Source organism: Pelophylax lessonae (assembly GCF_965119305.1).
Source record: "Pelophylax lessonae genome assembly, chromosome: 1".
NCBI lineage: Eukaryota > Metazoa > Chordata > Amphibia > Anura > Ranidae > Pelophylax > Pelophylax lessonae.
Window position 1 is genome coordinate 247,547,988 of NC_138768.1, and position 23,644 is coordinate 247,571,631.

The window sequence follows — 23,644 nt, forward strand, 5'->3', positions numbered from 1 at the left end:
TCTAGTGGAAAGTTTTATTAAATAGTATCACTGCCTAGTCTACTCCTGTAGGTGGTGCATTACCCATTTGTGAGGAAACTATGAAGTGGCTGCATCTGTCAGAGGACTCACAGAAAATAATTTTACGGTAAGTTCTTACAAAAATTCTATTTTTGTTGAAGGGGATGCTCAAAATCGGATTTGTATCTTAGTGCAGACTTCTGGGAAAACAAGTAAGCCAATCTCACAAGCAGGAAATTACATTGCTGCGGGGGGGTTCCTTACACCATTTGTGTACAGAACACTTCCAGTTAGGCATATTGCATAGCACTTTACAGAAAATGACAGCGCAAAAGATTAAAAAGGAAAGCTAATTTAAACATTAAATTACAATATGACTCATGTCACAATTGTATATGCTACATTTTATTTTTTATTAATTTTTCTTCTCAAGAAAGTGGAGTTACCCTTTAAGTGCAGCTGCCCACATTTTTGTAATGGGAGGCTATAGTCCTACTTTAACAATTTCACTGATCTTAAGTGAAAGATTATTGTACAAGCATAAAACAATAAAATAACCTGACGATCCTTTCTGCCTGCACACGAATATGAAGGAAGAACCACCCATAATAAAATCTTATCTTTCATAACTACTGTACAGTGAGCATAGTTTTATACAAACTAAGGTGCAAGCCCTCCACCTGTGAACACACAATGCACCACTGTGAGAATCCTTCACCAGTGTTGACCATATTTTTTTACACGCATGCATTTGATTCAAGTGCACAGAGCCATGGAGTGCGCTTTCTTAAGGCTCTTATACATTGGATACATCCTTGGAACACTTCTTGAAGTGAACAAAAATGCTTGTAAAAAAGCAATGTTGCTGCAGTTTGTCAGCTGAACACCAGAGGGCACACTCAACATTGGTATACCAGAATGAGCAATTCTTTTTAACAAAACGTAATCTGGCATTTCCTGTATGTCAGTTGGTATTTGAGTCCCATTAACCAGCCGATAATTATATACAATTTAGCAAATATGCTACTCCCTAATTAATGATGGTATAACTTAAAATGACTACCATTACCTATTTTCTAAACATTTACAAATGGTAGAACAGCACTGTAATGTTGAATCAAACCAAATAAATACAGTGCCTCATCAAATAGGTTTTTCCCTTTTCACTAAGCTGCATAACTAGGCACAGTTCATTAGGTAGGTTGGTAACATCACAACGGAACAAAACCTACACAGCAAAGCTTCAGATGGATAGAACTCTTATTTTGAGGAACAATTCAAATCGTTATTTCAAAATACCCATTACATAGATTTTGGGATATCGGACATTCTTAGGACTTTATGTGCAGCCTATTGCGCTACGTTAAGCTGAAACTATATATATATATATATATATATATATATATATATATATATATATATATATACATATATATACATATATATATATATATATATATATATATATATATATATATATATATATATATATACACACATACATACATACATTTTATTTTATTTTTTTATATCAAAATAAGCCAGATTGAATATATTTAGGTTTAATGAGTCTTTAGGCACCTGTTGTGTAACTGATAAAATGTGAGATAATATTAACCAACACCACTGTAAATAACCCGTGTTATCAGTGTCATAGTTCATAGTATAGTCTGCTGTTGTGCTATCCACTCCTTATACAATCAACCTTGTTTACAATCAAACCTGATCAAACTTCTAATAAGTATACCAAAATGCAAATACAACTACTTAGCCATAGCATTCTGGTTATGTGGTCATAAAATATTGTCGTTGGTCCTAAGCTGATGGTATAATGAGGGAGCACAGATGCTAAATGAACATGTTACTTACTGCCACATAGGCAGATGCGAACACGTAATGGGGAGGGGAGAAAAAACTTCATTTGAGGCCAACTGACAAACCAATAATCAAGGCAAGCATGCCAGTCACCACCAGCAATAAAATGGCAATGATCCATTGTTTCTGTTAAAGTTCAAAAGAGAATTCAGTCAGAATACTTGTTTATCACTACAACTAGTCAACACGATTCTTAATATGCAAGAGGGAAATGCAATACATTAAAAAGCAGAACATAAAAGGCAAAACTTTTTTTTTTTGAAATTCACATTTCTTCAAAATTGGTTTTATTTTATTTTTTGTTGCGCCATCTGTGTCCCACTGGGGAGTTTTCTTTTCACTTCTTGTCCCATAGCCAAAACAGGAAGTGAGGAAATACCTCCGAACCAGTGTCCACATTGGATGATGTTTCCCCTATTCTTGTTCTGGGGGCAATACAAAGTTTAAAGCGGAGTCGATTTTGGGCCATCCGCTTGCTCTTGGTCACCTGAAAAAAAAATGGATAGATACGATTTTTTTTTGTTTACTTACCTTGTTATTGAAGAAAAATATACTCACCTTTCTTCCACTTCCTCCCTCTGCGGCCGCGGCCTGCACCGTCACTTCCTCTTTGCATTGATTCCTGGGAGCTGAACGTCATCGCTCCCAGGAATCAATGCGCCTGCACCGACCCCACTCGTCGCCTCATTCCCTGCTAAACAGCTTCTGGGCATGCCCAGAAGCTGTGGAGGGATGACGCGCTCGCACCGGAAGTGACGATCGGGGCCGGTGCAGGCGCATTCTGGGAGAAGAGGACGCAGAAGAAGACGCTCTGGCTTCAGCTGCCCACATCCTAGATGGCAGCGCTGGAGAAGAAATTTTCAAGGTAAGTATTTCTTCTAAAAGGTAAGTGCGACCCGGGACAGTACAGAGGCTATCCATTGTGGAATGTACTAGCCCTGACTGCCCCGGGGGTATTTTTAGCTAAATTTCACCCCCGAGGCCGGAACTCCGCTTTAAGATTTTCTTTCATTTTTACTTTTGTGAAGAACAGTAAACAGGACAAATAGAGAGGGTCAATCTTTCTAGCACTTCAAACCACTCAAAAAAAAAAAAAAATCACCTTTTAGTTATACTTTAAAAAGAATTACCAAATGCTTGAAGTAGACATCTAAAAAGAGAACCCAAAGCACAACACAAAGCTTTAGCAAAATATATAACCCCCCCCAAAAAAAAAACAAAAAAAAAACACACACACACACACACACACACACACACAAACATATACACACATACAGTATCTCACAAAAGTGAGTACACCCCTCACATTTTCGTAAATATTTGATTATATCTTTTTATGTGACAACACTGAAGAAATGACACTTGTCTACAATGTAAAAGAGTATACAGCTTGTATAACCGTGTAAATTTGCTGTCCTCTCAAAATAACTCAACACGCAGCCATTAATGTCTAAACCCGCTGGCAACAAAAGGGAGTACACCACATCACAGATCCAAGCCACCAAGAAGAAGTGTGGATGAACGTCAAGACAGACTCTCACCACGCAATGTAAGTCTTCCACGTATGATGGTAGATCTTCCTAGAAATAGATTTTAACAGTGTAGGAATCACTGACTTAGATAAACCTCTTATTCTTTAGCACCTGTCGTTCAACAGCCAAGCCGTCAAAGCAAGCCACTGTAAAGCAGGATGGAGGATTGGTCCTTGGGACAGCAGATCCTCCTTGAGAGGAAGCCTCCAAAGAACGTCAGGGTCCAACAGCACCGGATCGGCGTACCAAGCCCGGCCAGGCCAGTCCAGAGCCATTAAGCTAACCAGAATCCCTTCTGCATCGATCCTGCATTGAAGTCTTGGCAGAAGCTTGAGAGGGAAGGCACAAATCAGTCGATACTGACCCCAAGGGGCCACAAGCGCGTCTGTGGCGTCTGCTAGAGGATCCCGTGATCGAGCCACGAACCTCTGCACCTTTCTGTTGAGCCGAGACAAACAGATCCACCTTGGGTATGGCCCCACCGGATGAAAAGGACCACTCCCCTTGGTCCAACGTCTGCCGACTGAGGTAATCCGCCTGCGAGTTATCCAAACCCCGGGAATGTGTACGGTGGGGAGTGCTGGAACGAATCGTTCTACCAACCTTAGAATGCCTGCTACCTCTAGAGCCACCAGGACACTTCTTGTGCTCCCCCCTGGGTACGCCACGGACGTGGCATTGTCCGACTGAATGCGCACTGGACATCCCTGAAGACTAGCCGTCCAATGGTCCAGAATGTTTGCAGAGGACGCCTCCCCAGCCGGACAGGCTGGATTCCGTGGTGACCACTGTCCAATACAAGGATAAAAAGGATTTTCCTAGGCGAAGCGCCAGAGAACGAAGCCACCATTTCAGGGACTCCTTCGTCCCCCGGCTCAGCTGGATCGGATTGTCCAGAGACTGCGGAGTCTTGTCCCATTTGGACAGAATCTCCCTTTGCAGGGACCTTGTATGGAACTGAGCAAACGGAACCGCATCGAAGGTAGACACCATCAGGCCCAGCACCCGCATGCAAGTCCGGAGGGATGACCATCTGTTCGCCAGCAGGAGATGAATTGCAGCCTGCAGTTTCTGAAGTTTGCCCAGAGGAAGGAGCTATCTGGCCAAGGCAGAGTCCAGAGTCAGGCCCAGATAGTTCAGCTTTGTGGACGGAACCAGAGCAGACTTCTGAAAATTCTGATTTCCAACCGAACTCCCGCAGAGTTCATATGGTGATTTCCAGGTTGACCACCAAAGCAGTAGGAGACTCCGCTCACTACTGCCTTGGTGGTCGTCCAAATAGCCCAGATCACCCATTGGCATAACAAAGCTAGCACCAGGGCTAACACGTTTATGAAGACCCGAGGAGCAGAGGCGAGACCAAAGGATAAACGCCACAAACGGATAATGCTCCTCTACCACAGCAAAGCAGAGGAAAAAGCGCTGGTGACCGGCACATATTGGAATGTGAAGGTAAGCATCCTTGATGTTGATATAAGCAAGAAAATTCCCCTGACACAGGGATGCCACCACCGTGCGAATGGACTCCATTTTGAACTTCTGCACATGCACAAAGCAGTTCAGCGCCTTGAGGTCCAGGAATGGACACACCTTGCCTTCCTCCCTCCTGGGAACTGTAAACTGGTTTGAGTAAAAACCCTCAAAAGGTTCCGAAGTCAGAACTGGGACAAAAAAACCTTGCCGTGGGACAAGAGCAAAACTCAGTCTTGTAGCCGGATGGCATGACTTCGTGGACCCACGGGGCCGAGAAGGAGGGCCCACATCTAAGACAACGCTCCTTACCCTTAGCAGCCTGTGGAAGAAAGGTACTCTTCCCCCCTGTGAGACCTTTAATGTGTTCCAGGGTAGCTCCAAACAGACAAGCTCCTTGAAAGGGAAGATCAGTCAAGGCCTTTTTATTAGTCTTGGCCGCAGACCAGCATTTGAGCCAAAAGACACCCTGAAGGACCACTGCCGAAACAGAGCTGAGCCACTAGGAGACGCATGCAAAGAGAAATCACAGAGAAACTGCAGCCCCAGGACCAGCTGGTCCGCCAGCTCAGCAAAGGCAGGGGGAAGCTGTTCTCCCTCCAGGTCATGGCATGAAAGTTTAGCCACTCGGTCAGAGTTTGCGACACCAAGGCAATTGTAAATACCGTCCTCGGTGCTGAACCAGCCAAAGTGTACATATGAGCCACAGCCTCCACCTACCCGTCAGCCAGATCGTTGGCCGCAGAGTCTTCAACCGGAATCATGGTTGCCTTGTTCAATCTGGAAACCGGAGGGTCCACCACTGGTGGAACAGTCCACTTCTTAATAAGTGACCCCTCATAAGGGTAACGCTTAGAAAATTGCTTAGGGACCCCAAGGGGACACTTTGGTAGCCCCCCACTCTTTAGCGACAATTTTGTCAACATAGGCGGGGAAAAGAAAACCCTTTGCCGGTCTGGATGGCTTGTGCATGCCGATGGGAACCCGCTCCTCCGTCGCAGCCTCAATCTTTAAGGTTTCACGCACAGATTCAATCAGTGCCTTCACCAGCGCCTTTTTCTGCGCGTTTGCAGATGTGGAGGAATCATCCTCACTATCAGAGGATTCCGGGTGCATGGCTGCAGACCCAGCAGGGTGATCCACGTCCGCGGCAGTCGAATCAGATTCAGGATGTGATAAGACAGATGAGGGAGGGGAAGGCGGGGGTGCTAGCCTGTCGCCCGAAATCCACCTCCACCTGGGACACAAGGGACTACAGGACCGCCCTCAGTGCATAGGTGGATGGTTGGGACCCGGAGGGCCCCGCAGCCTCAGAGAGGGGATCAGGTGGGGAGACGTGCTCTAACGACTCCATGAGTCACCAAGGGGACCCCACAAAAAGTATAAAACACTGCAAAGGGAAAACCCCCACCGCACTGGCAGCACCAGCCAGTTGCCAGGCACAAGCACCAAACAATCCTCAGCAAAGAGGGAGAGAACCCCACCAGACTTGCCACCCAGCAGAAACAGGCACCTGCAGCAACCAGGATAATCTGCACTCCAAGAGCGGCGATCAAGAAGTGAAAAGATCCAGGAGTCAACCCCATGGGTTGAGGAGGGGCTCCCATCGCCAAAATCGCTGCCCATAGGGCTCCACCATCATGGTCGCCACTATTTTTAAAGGCAAACCACCGCACAATGGCCACTGGACTACACAAACATGGCCACTGTGCATAGAAACACACAGGCTACAGCAAAATGGTGGCCCCGCCTGGCACCAGGAGGTATCCCTAGGCTACAAGGACAGGCCCAGGCAGGACGGAGGCCCTGGCAGGAGCCCCCACCAGGTACCATGTACAGCTGATCTGGACACCGGCGGCGCACACCCCGGACCCCAATGCCAGCATAGTATCCTACCCTCACCCCAGGAGGTGGACCAGACCACCTACACAGCCCCAGAATATGTGGGATGGGGGACAGATGAAAGGGGGGTGCCTGATTGGAACCCAGGGGTCTGACTGTCCCAAGGAGGGGCCCACGTCCACCCCAGAAACCCCCAGTGGGACAGCTACTCACCATACCAGGAACCAGGTGGGCACCGCTCCAGACAGAACCCCTCGCCATCGAAATGGGGGGGGGGGGCTGTCAGCCATGAGGAACGTTGCAACTCGGGCCAAGACCCGGTCGTATGCGACCTTGCGAGGCGTTTAACTCGCAATCCAGCCCCCCCTCAAGTGGGGCTATGTCGCAGCCAACCTAGAGCGGAGTTGAGGTCTGCGTGCGCTTGCTGGCCAAACTGGGGTGACCACTGGATCTAGATTATCCAGCCCAGCAGCAGATTGTAGATCTCACAGGAAAGACCAGGAGAAGAAAAAAGTTCTATCTAAAAAGAAGATATTTGCCAGGACCAGAGATCCCCGCAAGGAACTAGGTCCTTACTCCAGAAAACAAATTAAGTACCTATAGTAGAGCGGGAGTAGACCCCCTGCGACTGCCCATAGGTGTAGCCAGTTTCTTTCTGCCTAGTCTCCTACTCCTGTAGGAGCCAGTATGACCCAATGGTTATGAAGATCAGGAGCTGTGTCCATCAATGAACGAAAGAGAAAAATATGGAACTTGAGGATTGCCAACAGCTCAAAAAGCCCATTGAAGGACCTTACAGCCAAAGCCGGGGCCTGAACATTCACCTAGTAAAACTTGAACAAATGAACAGAAGACGACCAGGTAGCAGCCTTGCAAAACTGGGAACATTGTCTGTTGTCAATAAGCCCAAGCAGCAATCACAGATCTAGCAGATTGTGCCTTGGCAGGAAAGGGTAGAACCCTATCCTTAAGGCCATAAGCTTGAGTGATGGTGTCTCTAAGCCAGTGACTGCAAAGCAGACATGCACATCTATAATCACATTCTGGAAATGAAAATACATTTTATTCAGATGTAATGGAGCCAAAGGGATGACAGCAAAACGCCCTGGTTGAGGTGGAAAGCCGAAGTCCGGAAAGGGTTCTTTTTAGAAAAAACTCACCAGTTCAGACACGTCTTACTGAGGTGATGGCGACAAAGAACGCAACCTTGTAAAAGGTGTAGAAAAGGGAATATCCCTGATAGGTGCAAAAGGCAGTTGCTGTGCTGAGAGAATCCGCTTCAAATTAAGTAATGGGTCAAGCACAGGGGGACCACATTAGAGAAATCCTGTACAAAAATCTTATTTAAAAAAAATGGGAGGCTAGTGGTTTCTGGAACAAGATCTTAAACTTTGTTGCTTCTACAATCCAAATGCTTATCCAGGCTTAAAAGGTCAAGATTATTTCCCCTTTTTCTTGCATTAAGCAAAATATGCCTTCCTAGCGTAAAGGTAGACTTTGCAGGATGTGGACTTTCTAGCTTTTGGCACCAAGGAACTATTGAAATCGGAAATTCCCCTGTCCCTCAAGACCTGGGCTTCCACAACCATGCCTTAAAAGGCAGCAGACATGAAACCAGAAGGTTAACTAGTCCTCAAGGCAAAATATCCTGACAATCTGGAAGGGCCCAATTTTAGAGGATCACCAGAATGATCCCCATCTCATTCCCACAGACAAGGTAGGCATTTCAGAGAGAAAAGGCTGCACTGATCTTACGGTGTCAGCAGAACATCCACTGCTTCCGCTATCTCTGTACCTGTAGACAAACTTGTCCATTTTGTTGTTGAACCTGGAGGACCAAATCTGGTGCCAACCCTCCTGTGACAAAGTTCCTAGAACACCCCTGGGTAATGCCCATTTCCTCAAATTCAGATATTGCTGGCTGAGAAAGCCTGCCTATCAACTGTCCACACAAGGGATGTAAACAGTGGACAAGGCTGGAACATGAAGTTCTGCTAAAGACAGAATTCCCATCTACCTCTCTTGCAATGGCAAGATTTCTGGTAGACTTCTAGTTCCTCCCTAATGGTCGATGTATGCTACTGCTGTGGTGTTGTCCGACTGGGGCTTGATTGGATGACCCTCCAGTCAGGATGGCCAGCACTGAAGGGACAACCCAATTACACAAAGCTTCAGAATGTTGATGGCGAGATAGAATACCTCCAGTGTCCATGTTCCCTGCACTGCTAAGGTATCAAATAATCCTTCCCAGCATTGGCATCTGTTGTGAGCCTCCACCAAATGGTCTAAAAGATAATCCCAACTCCAAAGCTGGACTCCAAAACCAGGCCATTCCACAAGGACATCAATCAAACATGAGATCAGATCAGATAAAGATTCTGCAGAGGAAAGCATGAAGGAATCTTAGTCTCTGCAGGTATAGTCAGCAATTAAGGTTCAATTTAGCTCATGAAATCTTGTATAACTGTGGTTAAATCCTCTTGGGAACAAAAAGATTTACCAAGTTTTAAACATCCCAAGGAGCACTGTGCAAGCGATAATATTGAAATGGAAGGCCAGACCACTGCAAATCTACGAAGACCTGGCCGTCCCTCTAAACTTTCAGCTCATACAAGGAGAAGACTGATCAGAGATGCAGCCAAGAGGCCCATGATCACTCTGGATGAACTGCAGAGATCTACAGCTGAGGTGGGAGACTCTGTCCATAGGACAACAATCCGTCATATACTGCACAAATCTGGTCTTTATGGAAGAATGGCAAGAAGAAAGCCATTTCTTGAAGATATCAATAAAAAGTGTCATTTAAAGTTTGCCACAAGCCACCTGGGAGACACACCAAACATGTGGAAGAAGGTGCTCTGGTCAGATGAAACCAAAATCAAACTTTTTGGCAACAATGCAAAACGTTATGCTTGGCGTAAAAGCAACACAGCTCATCACCATGAACACACCATCCCCACTGTCAAATATGGTGGTGGCAGCATCATGGTTTGGGCCTGCTTTTCTTCAGCAGGGACAGGGAAGATGGTTAAAATTGATGGGAAGATGGATGGAGCCAAATACAGGACCATCCTGGAAGAAAACCTGATGGGAGTCTGCAAAAGACCTGAGACTGGGACGGAGATTTGTCTTCCAACAAGACAATGATCCAAAACATAAAGCAAAATCTACAATGGAATGGTTCACAAATAAACATATCCAGGTGTTAGAATGGCCAAAGTCAAAGTCCAGACCTGAATCCAATCGAGAATCTATGGAAAGAACTGAAAACTGCTGTTCACAAACACTCTCCATCCAACCTCTCTGAGCTCGAGCTGTTTTGCAAGGAAGAATGGGCAAAAATTTCAGTCTCTTGATGTGCAAAACTGATAGAGACATACCCCAAACGACTTAAAGCTGTAATCGCAGCAAAAGGTGGCGCTACAAAGTATTAACTTAAGGGGGCTGAATACTTTTGCACGCCCAATTTTTCAGGTTTTTATTTGTTAAAAAAATTTGAAATATCTAATAAATTTCATTCCACTTCGTGATTGTGTCCCACTTGTTGATTCTTCACAAAAAATTTGTTTTATATCTTTATGTTTGAAGCCTAAAATCTGGCAAAAGGTCGCAAAGTTCAAGGGGGCCGAATACTTTCGCAAGGCACTGTAACTCAGCCCTCAGTCCAGTGGTAATTCACTGTAAAATAGAGATAATAAAAAGGGGCCCAACAGTTAAAAAAAAAAAATTAAAAAATCATTTAACTTTTCAGAGGCAAAATCACACCACAAGTTGCGTCATTGCACTGGACCCAGCTAACACAGTGCACAAAGATCTGGTAAATGCCACAATGTAAAGCCCAGTGCTCAAAAGTTAAATTTTACGCAAGCCCCAAAATCGTTTAATTCAGCAGGGTCTGGGTACTGCCTCTAAAGCTTTTTCCAAATATCTGCATAAAAAAGGACAATCTCAAGCAGTATGTAGGGAAGTCTTGATAGACTGAGTAGATGAAAAAAAAATGATCTTGAAAGAAAGTGTCAATAACGGTTAAACTTTTGGCAGTGGAAAAAAAGTCTCTATCCTCCTTGGACATTATAACAAAAATGGAAGCACAGCTTAAGCCCCAATTTTTTTGTGTCCACATTCTCCTTTAAATAACAGTATAACCCAATAGTATCTGAATCCTGTGTTCCTCAATGAAAGAGAAAGAAAACTGTTTGTCTCAGCCCAACCCTCTTGCTTTACAATATACTGATCAAGGCAATAAAGTTTATTTAGAGTGACAATACATATGCATTGCATCATGAAACAAGTTTTTTTTCTGGTTCTGATATATTCAGATAGGACTTGCTAAGAATTGGTCACACACAGGGACAGATATTGATTCACACATGCCCACTAAAATTATGGGGATGCCCAAAAATTACTTTTTTCAACAGAAATGCTAATCTAAAACTCAACAATTGTAGAACAGTATTGATAAAAGAAGTACTTCTTTAAATGTGACCTTTCCCAAACCTGACCTATTTCCTTTTCGTTTAGGGCAACCTATACATTAGCCATTTTTGTTCAAACATTGGGTTAAAAAATGCAAATAAAAAAGAAATGGCCCAACTCCCCATCCACACAAATGAGGTGGATGGGGAAAAAAAAAAATCACTGCCGCCGAGCTATTGTGTTCTGACTTCCCTACCATCAGAATACACAGATCAGTGCTGCTAGCCAGCAGAGCTGATCATGTGGACATTTTCCAACAGGCTGGTTGTACAGAAGTCAATTGGAAGCTCAACTTCTGTACAACCAGCCTGTCCTTAAAAAGGATCAAAATTTGTCCGGTCCCTGCTGAACCAGACAAATCTGTATATGGCAGGACTAATGAGAAATATCAGCTGCATATGGCAGGATATTTAAACACGAGTAAACCATCACTAATTTAGTCACAGCTTTAGGTCTCCTCTCAGGGGGTTGCACACAGGTTTTTATTTTACTTTTAATCATACAGTAGTACCTTAGAAATGGTAACACTGAGCTTTAGCGTACCTGCCAGGCTGGCACTACCAGGACTCTGCTGAACACGGCAAGAGCCAAAATAGGAACACATAACAATCTGGCACAAGGAAGGGGGAGGAACTTGTAAAATGATATCAAAAGGTCTTAAGCAGCCATCACAAAGCTACTAATGCTTCTTAGAGCAGACTCAACTATGTATGCATGTTTTGTCACAATTCACTTACCCTACGAGATTTGCTCTGATATTTTACTGCCTTCTTTGTTTCTTCTTTGGCATGTTCAATATAATCAGCAGCATTTTCAACATTCTTCTCTATGTTGTTTATCATTTCACCCTGTATAATATAAACAGTTGACTTTACATGGCAATTTTTTAATACAACATATTTTACATTAAACAATTTCAATAAATACAGGATGACCTTTACCATGACCGTGAAAATGAGTGGAAAAAAAAATAGGACATAGGAAGTGGATAAAAAGACTAATTCTGAAGTTATTGTAATAGCACAGGCTTACATATGAAATACAGTAAAACCTTGGTTTGAGAGTAACTTGGTTTGAGAGCGTTTTGCAAGACAAGCAAAATGTTTTAATAAATTTTGACTTGATAAACAAGCGATGTCTTGATATACAAGTAGCATCATGTAACAACTGAGTATAAAAGAGAAGAGATCGGAAGTGAACAGCTTTACCCCAGATGCCTGCATACATAGATGTGCCTGTTTTAATCATCAAGCATTTGAGTTGCTAAATGTTGAACCTTCATTAAATGTAACCATATTGCTACGCTTCAAGGCCCCTTTCACACATAGGAGTATGTCGGTGTTTTTCTCAGCGGGGGATCGATCCGCCAATCCCCCGCTGAGCAGGTGGATGGCAGCTGTGTCTCGGCTCTGTGTGCAGGAGACACAGCTGTCAGGTCCCCGCTGTTCTCTATGGGGGAATCGGACGAGAACGGACCGTCTGTCCGTTCTCACCCGATCCCATCCAATCTGATCCGCTGGACAGATCGGATTGGATGTCAGCGGACATGTCTCCACTGACATCCGATGCCCCATAGAGATGCATGGGGATTCCGTTCAGATCCGCCTGAAAAACGGACAGGGCGATCTGAGTGGTCCGTCTGTGTGAAAGAGGCCCAAAGCTCCTCTCTTTTCTTTTATACCCTGTAGCTCCTGCTGGATTCTGCTTCTAATCCCCTTGTGGAGGCGCCATTTGTGGATGGACATTTTAAAGTTACACAACCTATAACATTGCTATAATCTTTTCATATGGACTATAAACTGAAGGATTTATGAATAAATGGTTGTGGAACAAATCATCTGAGTTTCCATTATTTCTTATGGGGAAATTCGCTTTGATATAAGTGAGTGCTTTGGATTACAAGCACGTTTCCGGAACAAATTATGCTCGCAATCCAAGGTTTTACTGTACTTCTACAAGTCCTCTTATTCAGCTTTGCTTTACTTTGTCCACATCTAACTTTAGTTTTCAGGTTCACTGCTCATCTGAAGTCTGACATTTGCTGCCTTGTCAACTGCCTGACTTCCCTGTAAGGCTGTAAGGGGTCTCAAATTCCTTTTCCCCCCTTGTGGCCTACTTGTACACTAGTAGCTATCAAGAGATCTGTCCTACAGTTAATTTTTCTTCTTCTACAAATCTGTGTACTGAAACCAAACCAATAGGATATAACAGATCTTGGACAGAATTACTAACCAGGTGCTGAGCAGAAGAGGTAACTTCAAGAACAGATGGAATCTGTTTGAAGAAGAACTGGCCAAATTGCAAGTTGGATAGCTATTGCGCCCCAAAAAAAAAATTGTACTTTGAATCATTTTTAGTAAATTACAAGATCTATAAATTCTTGAAAGGGTCTGACAGAAACCTGAACTGATCACCTCTATTCTTCTTTTAGAGAAACATTTGTGTGCAAACACCTAGATTTAGAGTGTCCTTTAAAGTGGACCTAAATTGAAGTAAAGATTAATAATTTTACAGGAAATACCTAAAAAACTGGATTTTTGTCTTACCGTAAAATCCTTTTTCTCTGATGTTCATTGACAGGCACAGCTCTATATCTTCTTGACCCTTGGGTTTATGCTGCCCCCTACACGAGTAGGACACTAGGCAGAAAAAAGTTTGCCTACGCCTATAGGGCAGTCCCAGGAGATACAGTAGTGCTCATAACCTGGCAGAATTTATGATTTCTTGATCATTTTTCTGAGAACATGAATGATAACACAAAAACTTTTCTTTCACTGATGGTTAGTGTTTGGCTGAAGTCATTTTTTTTTTATCAACTGTTTACTCTTCTTAAATCATAATGACAACAGAAACTACCCAAATGACCCTGATCAAAAGTTTACATACCCTGGTGATTTTGGCCTGATAACATGCACACAAGTTGACACAAAGGAGTTTGAATGGCTATTAAGAAGGTAACCATTCTCACCTGTGATCTGTTTGCTTGTAATCAGTGTGTGTGTATAAAAAGTCAATGAGTTTCTGGACTCCTGACAGACCCTTGCATCTTTCATCTAGTGCTGCACTGACGTTTCTGGATTATGAGTCATGGGGAAAGCAAAAAAATTATCAAAGGATCTGCGGGAAAAGGTAGTTGAACTGTATAAACAGGAAAGGGATATAATAAGATATACAAGGAATTGAGAATGCCAATCAGCAGTGTTTAAACTCTAATTAAGAAGTGGAAAATGAGAGGTTCTGTTGAAACCAAACCACGTCAGGTAGACCAACTAAAATTTCAGCCACAACAGCCAGGAAAATTGTTCGGTATGCAAAGAAAAACCCACAACTTCAGGTGAAATACAGGGCTCTCTGAAAACATATGGTGTGGCTGTTTCAAGATGCACAATAAGGAGGCACTTGACGAAAGATGGGCTGCATGGTCAAGTCGCCAGAAGAAAGCCATTACTACGCAAATGCCACAAAGTATTCTGCTTACAATACACCAAACAGCACAGAGACAAGACTCAAACACAAAGTCATTTGGAGTGATGAGACCAAAATTGAGCTTTTTGGAAACAACCATAAACGCTACATTTGGAGAGGAGTCAACAAGAGCTATGATAAAATGTACACCATTCCTACTGTGAAACATGGAGGTGGATCACTGATGTTTTGGGGGATGTGTGACCTATAAGGCCCCTTTCACACAGGCGGACCGTTCAGATCCGCCTGTCCGTTTTTTTTTTAGGATCTGAACGGTCCCCCCATGTATTCCTATGGGGCATCGGATGTCAGCGGAGACATGTCCGCTGACATCCGACCCGATCCGTCAAATCTGGACGGATGGAAACCCTATTTTCCATCCGTCCAGCGGATCGGATGGGATCGGGTGAGAACGGACTGACGGTCCGTTGACATCCGATTTCCCCCATAGAGATGCATGGGGAACTGTCAGCTGTGTCTCCGCACACAGAGCGGAGACACAGCTGTCCTCCTGCTGCTCAGCGGGGGATCGGCGGCTCGATCCCCCGCTGAGAAAAACGGACGGAGTGTGTGAAAGAGCCCTAAAGGCAAAGGAAATTTGGTCAGAATTGATGGCAAGATAAATGCAGTACGTTCTCAAAAAATACTGGAGGAAAATTTGCATTCATCAGCCCAGAAGCTGTGCATGGGACGTACTTGGACATTCCAACATGACAATGATCCTAAACACAAGGCCAAGTCAACCTGTCATTGGCTACAGCAGAATAAAGTGAAGGTTCTGGAGTGCCCATCTCAGTCTCCTGACCTCAATATCATTAAGACACATAAAGAGCCTCATCCAAAAATACCACAAAAGACTTCAAGCTGTCATTGATGTTAAAGGGGGCAATACACAGTATTAAGAACTGGAGTATGTAAACTTTTGATAAGGGTCATTCGGATAGTTTCTGTTGTCATTATGATGTAAAAAGAGTAAAACACAGTTGATTGATAATAAATGGCTTCAGCCAAACACTAAACATGAGTGAAAGAAAAGTTTGTGTGTTATTCATATTCTTAGAAAATTGGCCAAGAAATCAAATTCTGCCAGGGTATGTTAACCTTTGAGCACAACTGTATACTCCCACTTCCGGCTATAGGTCTTCAGTTTTGTTACAAGCAGCGTCAGAAAAACATATAACCAACTAAATAGTGGGGTGGTTGCTGTGTCCGTTAATGAACATCAGAAAACAGGATTTTACAGTAAGACAAAAATCCCGTTTTCTCTTTCGTTCATTGACGGACACAGGTCCATATCTTCTTTACCCTCGGGATGTCCCAAAGCAGTATCAACATAAGGGGGTGGGAATAACACAGCAATAAACATTACTTCCCAAAGGCTAAACGCAGTAAACCAGGAACAACTGGAGCTCCCCTGACAAAAAAAAAGTACACCTTCAGAGAACTAATCCTCTCCAACAGCGGCCTACAAACCCTTGAGGCCAAAGGAAGCATCCGCAGATGCCAACACATGCACCTTATAAAATTTTGTGAAAGTGTGCACGGACGACCAGGTGGCCACCTTGCAAACCTGCACCACTGACGCCTGACGGAAGGCCCAAGATGCACTAAGCGCCCTTGTAGAATGCGCCTGAACAGGGAAAGGAGGATCCTGACCCTTGATAGAATAGGCCTGCACCGTCTGCCTAATCCATCTGGAAATGGTCACAGCAGACACGGCCAGCCCCTTACAGGGTTCATCCGTAAGGACAAATAGGGAATCTGATTTTCAGAACGACTCAGGTACACCCTGATTGCCTAATACTATTTGGATGTGGTTCAGGCAATCCCTTTAGGGTGCTTAGGCTTAGGACACAAGGAAGGTAACACAATGCCTTTATTTAAACGGAAAGCAGAGATGACCTTAGGAAGGAACGACTAGTAGGGACGAAGCACCACTTTATCTCCGTGAACCACCAAGTAAGGAGGACAAGACAAGTTGCCAGCTCAGACACCCTACATGCAGAAGAAAAAGCCACCAAGAAGGCAACCTTGTGGGACAATGTAAGCAGAGAAATCTCGCAAATATTTTCAAAAGGCAGTTTCTGAAGAACCAAGAGTACTAAATTGAGTTTCCACGGAGGAAACGGAGACCACACGGGTGGAGCCAAGTGGCGCACCCCCTGAACAAAGGTGCGAACCAAGGGATGCATAGCCAAAGGATGTTGAAAGAAAATTGCCAAAGCTGAAACCTGGCCCTTGATGGTACCCAAACCAGGCGCTGTTCCACACCTATTCCGAGGAATGCTAAAATTGGAGCCACCGAAAAGGAACGGGGAGAAACCCCCAGAAACTCAAAACACGCAATGTAGGACTTCCAGATGCGATGGTAAATCTTTCTAGAGGTAGATTTCCTAGCCTTCAACAGCGTGGGAATCACCAAGTCAGACAACCCTTTATCCTTCAGCTCCTGGCTTTCAACCGCCAAGCCGTTAAAGCCAGCGACTGTAAAGCAGGATGGAAGATCGGCCCTTGGGCCAACAGGTCTTCCCTGAGAGGGAGTCGCCAAGGGACATCGGCGACCAGCCGTACCAGATCCGCATACTAAGACCGGCATGGCCAGTCTGGGGCCACGAGGATGACCAGAATTCCTTCTGCCTTGATCCTTCAAAGAAGTCTCATCAGAAGTTTGAGAGGGGGGAAAGGCGTATATCAGACGGTACGGACCACAAGGAGCCCCCAATGCGTCCCTGGCGTCGGCCAGAGGATTACGACACCTTGCCACAAATCTCTGCACCTTCCTGTTGAGATGAAAGGCCAACAGGTCCACCTCAGGAGTTCCTCACCGGGGAGACAGCTAATGAAACACCTCCGGATGAAGTAACCATTCTCCTTGGTCCAAGGATTGTCGAGGTAATCCACCTGCCAATTTTCCACCCCTGGAATATGCACAGCAGAAAGAGCTGGAATTAAATGTTTCGCCCACATTAGAATGCTGGTAACTTCCTGAACCGATAGGACACTTTTCGTGCCCCCTTGATGACTGACATATGCCACGGCCGTGGCATTGTCCGAGTGAATCTGTACCAGTCACCCCTGAAGAGGAACCATCCAATAAGCCAGACAAAGTTTGATCGCCCAAAGTTCTAGTATGTTGATGATAGGTAGCCTGGACTCCTCCAGAGTCCAAACCCCCTGAGCACAGTCCGTGCCGAAAACACCTCCCCACCCGGACAGGCTGGCATCCATGATGATCACCATCCAGTAAAGGAGGAAGGAAGGATTTTCCCCTGTCGAAGGCCCTGAGAGCGAAGCCACCAAATCAGGGACCCTATCGTACCCCGGCTCAACAGGATCAGATTGTCTAGAGACTGTGGTTTCCTGCCCCACTTGGCAAGAATCTCTTTGCAGAGGTCTCGAGTGGAACTGTGCAAAAAGAACCGCCCCCGAAGGTGGACACCATTAAGCACAGCACCCGCATGCAAGTCCTGAGAGATCGAAACACCCTGGCTGAGGTTAAGTACAGAGTGAGACCTAGATAGTCCAACTTGGTGGACAAAACCATAGCAGACCTCTGAAAATTCAGAGTCCATCCGAACTCCTGCAGAGTCTGCACAGTGATGTCCAGGTTGTCCCGTAGAGCAGTCGGAGACTCTGTTCGTAGAAGCTATTTCAGGTACCCAAGCACCGCAATCCCCCACTGTTGCAACAATGCCAACACTGGGTTGAGGCGAGACCAAAGGGTAACGCCACAAATTGATAATGCTCCTCACAGCAAAGCCGAGAAAGTGCTGATGTCCGACATGGATCAGGATATGGAGGTAGGCGTCCTCGATATCGATAGAGGCCAGAGGATGCCCTTGATGAAAGGATGCCACTACCGAATGGATGGATTAGATGTGGAACTTCTATACCCACACAAAACGGTTCAGGGATTTGAGATCCAGGATTGGACGAACTTTGCCTTCCTTCCCGGGAACTGTAAACAGATTTTTAGAAAAAACACAAAAAATGTTCCGAGTTTGGAACCGGTACAATCACTCCTTGCAGTAGCAAATCTTGTACCGCCCCAAAGAGACCACGCAAGCGGTCTCGAGACAAACGCAGGTTGGAAGGAAAAAACTCTGGTGAATAAGACCGAAACTCAATCTTTTACCTGGACTGAATCAGCTTGTGGACCCACCTGCCTGGAATCAGAGGTCCATGGGTCCAGAAAAAAAAAAAATGAAGATGTCCCCCCCACCCCAGATACAAGTGAAGATACCCCTTCAAGCAGGAAGAGGGCTTGTCTGCAGGTCTGGAAGGACCTGCTCTCGACCTACCAGGCCAGGGCCTCTTGGGACCCCTGTAGATGTTCCAAAAAGATTTGGATCCTCCTTTGAGACCTTGAGGGACGGAAAAAACGCTTATGAACCGAGAAAAAAGGACCCCGTCTACAACGAGACTCCTTGCCTCTGGAAGCCTGTGGAATGAAAGTGCTCTTCCCTACTGTGACTCCTTTAAATGATTTCTCCCAGTGAAGACCCAAACAGGCGAACCCCCATAAAGGGGAGATCCACTAAGGCCTTCTTGGAATCTTGGTCCACATACCAGCATTTCAGCCATATCATGCCCCGAAGGACCACTGCTATTACAGAGAGCCTAGAAACTAAGTGGGCCGCATCCAGAGAGGCGCCCCAGGGAAACTGCAACTCCTAGACCAACTGGTCTGCCAGCTCCACAAAGGCAGGGGGAAGCTGTTCCCCCTCCAGATCCTAGCACAAAAGCTTAGCCCATTCTGTCAAGATCTGGGACACCAAGGCAATGGTAAACCCTAGGACTGAACCGGCCATAATAAACATGTGGCGGACCAAGGTCTCCGCCTTCCTATCAAAAGGGTCTTTAAAAGCTGGAGACATCTCCATCAGAATAAGGGTGGATTTGTTCAGCCTGGAAACTGGGGAATCCACAATAGATGGTACCGTCCACTTTAACAAGGACTCTTCAAAAGGAGTACCTTCTAGCGAAACGCTTAGAAATCACCACATTGCGTTTGGGATAACCCCACTGATTACAGACAATCTTGTCAAAATAGGAGGGAAAAGGAAAAAAACTTTTACCACTTTAGAGGATTTTCGGGTACGGAAGGTGACCAGCGCGCCTCCGACGCAGCTGCATCCGCCATTTTTTTTTTCCCACGATGATACAATCAGTGCCTCCACCAGCGCTTTTTCATGTGCGGCTGTAGTGGAAAAGGAATCATCCTCCCTATCAGAGCACTCAGGGTGCATGAACGCAGAAGCAACAGGGTGACTCGCGTTCTGCGGCGGCCAGATCAGACTCAGAATCTGAGGAGACAGAAGAGGCAGGTGAGGGCGGTGGATGCTTTTTGTGTCCCCTTTTTTGCAGGACCATATCAACCTTGGACACTAATGACTCCAGAGCCGCGGCCATCAAAGACAGGGTGGACTGGGACCCAGAAGGGCTCGTCGCCTCAGATGGGATCAGGGGGTGAAATTTTCTCCAGGGACTCCATGTTAACCAGGCAACCACACAGGCAGGTTATTAGAAAAAACACTAAGTGACCCCCCCCCCGCCACGCACTAGCAGTACTACAAGTCCCAGCACAGCTGAATTGCTGCTATAGTCAAGAGGGGGAGATCCAACTAGGGCACCCGTAATAACTCACCACTCCGGGGTCAGCACAGAGCAGAGCCCTGGAAGCTGTACACCATGCGGCGATCAGAGAATAAGAGGAAGTCCAGGAGTCAGCACTAGAGGTCCACCGCCACAGTCAATGCCCACAAGGCCCCAAAAACATGGCCGCCGTTCTATTCTGTGGGAAACCACAGGAAAATGGCCACCGGACGGCACAAAAATGGCCGGGCGAATATACAGCAAGCCATCCACGGCAAAATGGCGGCCCCACGAAGTGCTCACACGGCTCCCGGGCCCCACAAGGGACATCTGTATGGTAAAGGGGGCCCTGGCAGGAGCCCCACAAAGACAACCCCCCCAAACAGAAGGCACGTTAGGCTGCTGGTGGCACGCCCCCTTCCCGGCTCCATCGCCCGCTCGACACCCCCAAAACGCACCTGGATAGGTATGGTCGCCCCCTAGGAAGGGAACAGGAGGGGGGAGCTAGGTGTGGGCAGATGGAGGTTGGTCCACAGGGGATGCTGTGTGGGAAAGAAGGGAACCTGGAGGGTCCGCTTGTCCCAGGGAGGGGCCCATGCCCACTGCGAAAGACCACCGGGGAAGGGAAGATACTACTTACTATACCATGAAACTGGGTTGGCACCACTCCAGACAGAACACCTCTCCATAATAATGGGGGAGCTGTAAGCCAGGAGGCACGCTGCGACTCAGGCCTGGACCAGGTCATATGCATCCTCGCGAGATGTTTAACTCGCAGGCCAGCCCCCATCCAGTGGTGCTAGGTCGTGGCCGACCTAGCGCAGAGCTGAGGTCTGCATGTGCTCACTGGCTGGACTGGGAAGACCGTAAGGATCTAGAATATCCAGTCCATTGCCCAGTCTAGCAGTTGATTGTAGCTCTCACAGAAAATCCCAGCAAGGAGCTAGGTCCTTACTCCAGACTAGGCAGAAAATAAATGAATGCATATAGCAGGAAGTGGAAGTATACCCCCTGGGACTTCCCCAGAAGCGTGGTAAAGCTTTTTCCTGCCTAGTGTCCGTAGGGGGCAGCATAAACCAATAGGGATGGGTGTATCAGGTGCGCTAATCAGCGCACTTTCATTTTTTCACTCATTTCACGTTATATTCTCAAAGTGCAGCAGATTACTTAAGATGGATATTTCCATCACCTTATTGATTAGCACACCTGATACACCCATCCCTATCAAGTTCACTATTAAGCTCTAAGGTAGCAGCTTCTTAATACCTAATCAGCGCACTTTCATTTTTTCAAGCATAACCCAATGGTCAAGAAGATTCTGGAGCTGTGCCCGTCAATGAACGCAAGAGAAAGAAAGATTTAATTGGGGCTTTTTATTAGTATAAACGGGGAGAAGAGGGAGAGAATAGAGGCTCCTGCATGCCACATCGCTGGACCGTGGGACAGGTGAGAGCATGTTTATGAAAAGTTAGCAGCTACACTTTTTGTAGATGCCAACTTTTAATAAACACCAAAACGTGTGGAACTCCGCTTTAAAGTTGCAGCAACTTCAAAGTAGTTCATGCGCTACTTCAGTTTGGAGTTGTACAAGTCTGAATGGAGCCTAAGGTGCTACCTGGTTAAAGGGGTAGTCTTCCCAAGGATGAGGAGTATTTGTTGCTTTTTTTTTTTTTGCATTTTTCTTTTTATTCTGATGGAATAAGTACTGCCTTGTGCAAATTTTAAATGTATAATTAATCATATTTTATTTGCTGAAGTCTCAACTTCAAAGTGGTTGTTAAGTCAGAAGGTTTTTTTTTTTTATCATTTTACTTCATTATATAAGTTAGGATAAAAAGCCTTCTGTGTGTAGCAGCCCCCCTAATACTTACCTGAGCCCCATCTAGATCCAGTGATGTTGTAGGAGTGTCTAGGCAGCCCAGGACTCCCTTCATTGGCCGAGACAGCAGCGCGGGGCCAATGGCTCCCGCTTCTGTCAAACTCAGTTGGCCAAACAGGAGATATAGGGGCAGGGCTGGGCCACGGCTCCATGTGTGAATGGACACGGAGCTGTGGCTCGGCTCAGTTGCTTGCTGTGGGGGCACTCAACAGGAGGGAAGGGCCAGGAGAGCCGAAGAAGGAACCGAGAAGAGGAGGATCCAGGCTGCTCTGTGCAAATCCACTGGGTAAGTATAACATGTTTTTTTTTTTTTGTTTTTTTTTTGGACTTTAGGCACCTTAAAAACCCTAGCAAGCCCATCTGAACATTTACATTGGGATAATTAAGGCAGATTATGGTAAACACAGCCAGGAATTCAGGCAGGTACAAGGGTAAGTAACAGTGGGGCAGAAAGTTAGGGCATACTACACAGGCCCTGTGTCCACAGCTGGTTAAGCAATCAATAACACAGAAGCTCTAGCAGCATAGGTCAGGTGTGTCTGAGTGCTTTGACTTATTTTATAACAGAACATACTCCAGGACATGGTATTGCATGACACATCATAAAAGTCACTGTGCCTTTTCTTGACAACGTCACATTGGAACTAAGGCAGGCCATACACAGTGCAAATTTCTTTCCTGCAACCATGGATTGCAGGAAAGAAATTTGCACAATTCCCTCATCAACACAGATAGTGCTGACAGGGGAATCAGCAATAGTCTTCTCCTGGTGGGGGAAGCGGTCCCCGCCAGGATTAGGCAGATTATCGCTAGTGGCTATCGCAGCCACATGCGATAAATCATAAGTGAATATGGCAGGCTGGTTGGATCCAAGCTGATTGATCGATCAACATGGTATATTCAGCCTGACAATTAAAAGTTCAAATCCTGGACGGTTCCTGCTAAACTTTCCGAGATTTGAACAGTATATGGCCAGCATAACTCAAAGGTGCTTTTTTTGTAATTGTGCAAATTGGTGCTGCTAAGGCCTAAACTTTTCCTGCTAAGCCCTGCCCATTTTGCCTGTCAAAGTAGAAGGTAAATCCCTTCATGCCATGACATATGGGACAGCTGTAGGAATTTCCTTTATGGTCAATCACAGTAAAGTAAAAACAAAAAGTTGTTCATTGTAAGAGATCTAAAAATGGTAATTTAGACAGCAAGTTTTTGATACAATGGTAACCCTTGTAATTTATGAAAAAACAAACAAAGATGTGGTTACAAGTGATGTAAAATGAAAAAAACAACTGTACCATGTGCATTATTTGCATGTGCTGGAATGAAAATGTAACTTTTATGTGACAATACACAATTACGTTACCTGTATCCCCATCCTCCAGGAGATAAAACTAGCAGCAAATGGCAAAGTGTTACACAGTTATTATCTGGAGAAATCTTTAGAGATTGCATTGCTTTCAGACAATGAACACAGTCCCAAAGTATTACAGGTTAATGGTCTTTACTGCATAGA

The 23,644-nt window shown here is 45.4% G+C and overlaps 1 protein-coding gene across 1 annotated transcript in view; it reads right to left on the reverse strand.

Moving 5' to 3' along the window:
* The window catches only part of STX2 (syntaxin 2), a 121,698-nt gene that overhangs the window by 14,371 nt on the left and 83,683 nt on the right, over positions 1-23,644 (reverse strand). Inside the window, exon 9 of the mRNA XM_082267026.1 lies at positions 11,933-12,043. Coding sequence (XP_082123152.1) covers positions 11,933-12,043 — 111 coding nt within the window. The remainder of the gene's footprint in view (positions 1-11,932; positions 12,044-23,644) is intronic.